Source organism: Bos indicus x Bos taurus, chromosome 3, assembly GCF_003369695.1.
Source record: "Bos indicus x Bos taurus breed Angus x Brahman F1 hybrid chromosome 3, Bos_hybrid_MaternalHap_v2.0, whole genome shotgun sequence".
Lineage (NCBI taxonomy): Eukaryota > Metazoa > Chordata > Mammalia > Artiodactyla > Bovidae > Bos > Bos indicus x Bos taurus.
The window spans coordinates 18,131,663-18,134,582 of NC_040078.1; the positions used below are offsets into that span (position 1 = coordinate 18,131,663).

Here is a 2,920-nt window from a genome sequence, read left to right on the forward strand (position 1 = left end):
GAGAACTTCTTGACTCAGGGATCAGACCCATATCTCTTGCATCTTCTGCATTGCCAGGCAGATTCTTTACCAACTTTGCCACCTGGGGGAAAAGCATTAGATGCTTCTGTCAGTTGCAGAACAAGCTACACTCTGACCTCCCATACTGAGGTGCCACATGGTGGTACATGAGGAAATCATGGTCTTGGACAAGACTGCTCCCAGCTCTGAGCAGGTGTCCAGTGACTGGGCTGCAAGTTGATAGCATTTGAGTAGAGGGATGGAGTATGATTGTGGAGCCACGGGTGATTTCAATGTGTAAAGGCAGCACAGGAGTCCAGACAACTTTCTGTCCCAGGGTGACTCAAAAGAGATTGCTTAGAAACAAACACAAAATTCTCTGTTCTTGTAAAAGCATCCATTTATACATTCACCAAACACGTCTCCAGGGCTCATGCACCAGGCCTTGCAGGGTTGCTTTGAACATCACTTACCCCTCTACCTCTTCTTTTAATGTGTGTGTTTATAGTCTCTAGTTACTAAAAAATAATTTACCCCAAGCCCTCCAGAGTTAGCAAAGCCACGGAGAAAAAGGTGCTAATGAGGAAGTGTGCCTGGCCTTGGGACCCAAATGATTGTCCATGAGGCTTATCTTCCTCTCTGAAACCTCCCACTCACTACCTGGGCTGTCTTTCCAGGGCTGACAGGGAGAATGCCTACCTGCTTCAGGGCAGCTTTAGCTTCTTCTTTCAACTCTTTACTCTATGGTGTCAGGAGGGCAAGCTTATCAGATGAGAAAACATAAACCATAAAACCCACCATGAATTCAAGTCCACTCATACAGCAGCTGGGACATAACTGTGATGCTCCTGGGAAGATCTGATTCCACATTCCCTTCTCCATTCAGGATGACAAACTCTGAGTTTACATACAGTGGTCATGCTACCAGGACAGACTCATCAAGGCCATACCCTCTCCTCAGATTGATCAGAGGGCAAAAGAGAGGTGTCCTTTAGCCCCAAAATCTTCTGCCCAGATCCTGATAACATGCGTGCTGCTAAGTTGCTTCAGTCGTGTCCAACTCTTTATGACCCTATGGACCATAGCCCTCCAGGCTCCTCTGTCCATGGGATTCTCCAGGCAAGAATACTGGAGTGGGTTGCCATGCCCTTTCTCCAGGGAATCTTCCCAAATGGGGGATCAAGCCTGCGTCTCTTACATCTCCTGCATTAGCAGGCAGGTTCTTAACCACTAGCATCACATGGGAAGCTTTTAACTTGCGTAGGGAAGTTTATTCCCAGTATTCTAGGAGGCAAAAGGGTCCCCAGATGGGGGTACCAGCTCAGCCTGCTTGTTCATGTTCTGCAGATGTTTCCTCTTGTTGAGAAACAAGAGTAGAGTGGGGAAGGTAAATGAGTTTCTGATAGAAAAGTGTAAATATGAACCAAATAAACAGGAAGTCACTGTGAACTGCATTCAAAGCTTTATTCTTGCCAGAGTTTGGGAGTTGCGCTAACTCTGGTAGGTTGCCTTAATAACGAAGCAAGGTAGGGAGGTGAAGCAATGAGATTTGAATACAGGGAGGGGAGCAGAAGCTGAGGAGTCTCCCAGAAGGTAGAGCAGGGTGGTAAGTTCTGGAGCAGAGCTGTTCTTCTGTATTTAACAGTCGCAGTCATCGTCGCAATCACAGCATGCAGGACCTCGGGACCTCATGGGAATAATTCCTAGACAACAGCACCCAGAGCCGCAGCACCCAGAGCTGCAGCACCCAGAGCTGCAGCACCCAGAGCCACAGCATCCGGAATCCTCACAGCAGCCAGACGATCCTGAGTTGCAGTCCTGGGGTCGTTGGATCCAGCGTCTCAGAGGACTCACCCCGAAGGTCCGGGGAGCCAGACAGCAGTAGCTGGTGGAACAGGGAGCAGAGCATGGATCAGGGACACAACATGAGGTGACTGAGCCTCTTACAGGAGCCTGAGTGTAGTAAGTTTGGGAAGGAGCAGGGGTCTGAACATAGTATGTCTGGGTCTGGCAAGGGGCTGGGGCTTTCACATAGGTCGTCTGGCATGGAGCAGGGCACTTCACAAACGTCTGGCAAGGAGCTGGGTATTTCACGTAGGTCGTCTGGCTTGGAGCTGGGCACTTCACTAGGGTCTGGCAAGGAGTTACACAGTTCACAAAAGTCTTCGTCTGGAATGGAACTGGGCATTTAGCATAGTTTTGAGTTGGACACGGAGGTGGACATTTCACGTAGGTCTGAGTCAGACATGGACCTGGGCATTTCACAAAGGTTTGAGTTGGACATGGAGGTGAGCATTTCACGAAGGTTTGAGTCGGACATGGAGGTGGGCATTTTACAGAAGTACATTTGGTACTCTGCACAACTCCCAATCCTGAACCTTTCACGCAAGATGGAGGGAATTCTGGCTGTTTCTGCTGGTCACACATCTTTCTGTGGCTTTGCAAAATCTGAAAAGAAAATTCTCATTAGATCTAAGAAGGCTTCCAAGGAAACTTGCAGGTTCCCCTTTGGATAAAGTGGCCTGTAAGCAGTAGCCTTTTTGAGAAGGTCACAAGCACCAAGATCTGGCTTTAGGACAGACTCAGAGTCAGGGATACTAGGCTCAGCTCTTGTGACTTTATCTGAGATGGTTGCCTTTGCACAAGTGACTGCTCACCTGTGGGACTCTGTTTCCAAAATGTAAAATGAAGAGGAGGAGTTTGATAGAGAGATCTCCATGTTTCTACCCAACTCTTCAGGCAACTCGTTTCACCCACTCTAGCATCTGCATTATGAATTCTCCTGGGGAAATTGTCATTTCCCAGCTGATTTCCCCTCCTCACCAACTCTCCCACAAGAGGCTTCTCTTCTTCCTCCTTCCTGGTCAGACAGGGCCCAGGGATTCCATTCACCTCACCAGAAACTGAATCAACCTGAGTC

General features: G+C 48.6%; 1 protein-coding gene across 1 annotated transcript; it reads right to left on the reverse strand.

Annotated features, from left to right (window-relative positions):
- Positions 1 to 1,638: 1,638 nt before the first annotated feature.
- C3H1orf68 (chromosome 3 C1orf68 homolog) lies at positions 1,639 to 2,427 on the reverse strand. The gene has a single exon (XM_027538336.1). The coding sequence runs from the start codon at positions 2,425 to 2,427 to the stop codon at positions 1,639 to 1,641; it is 789 nt and encodes a 262-aa protein (XP_027394137.1).
- Between the last annotated feature and the right edge of the window lie 493 nt (positions 2,428 to 2,920).

What these genes read in the sequence shown, in the direction of transcription:
- C3H1orf68 (XM_027538336.1), bottom strand. Translation starts at nt 2,427, where the DNA reads ATGTGTGACCAGCAGAAACAGCCAGAATTCCCTCCATCTTGCGTGAAA.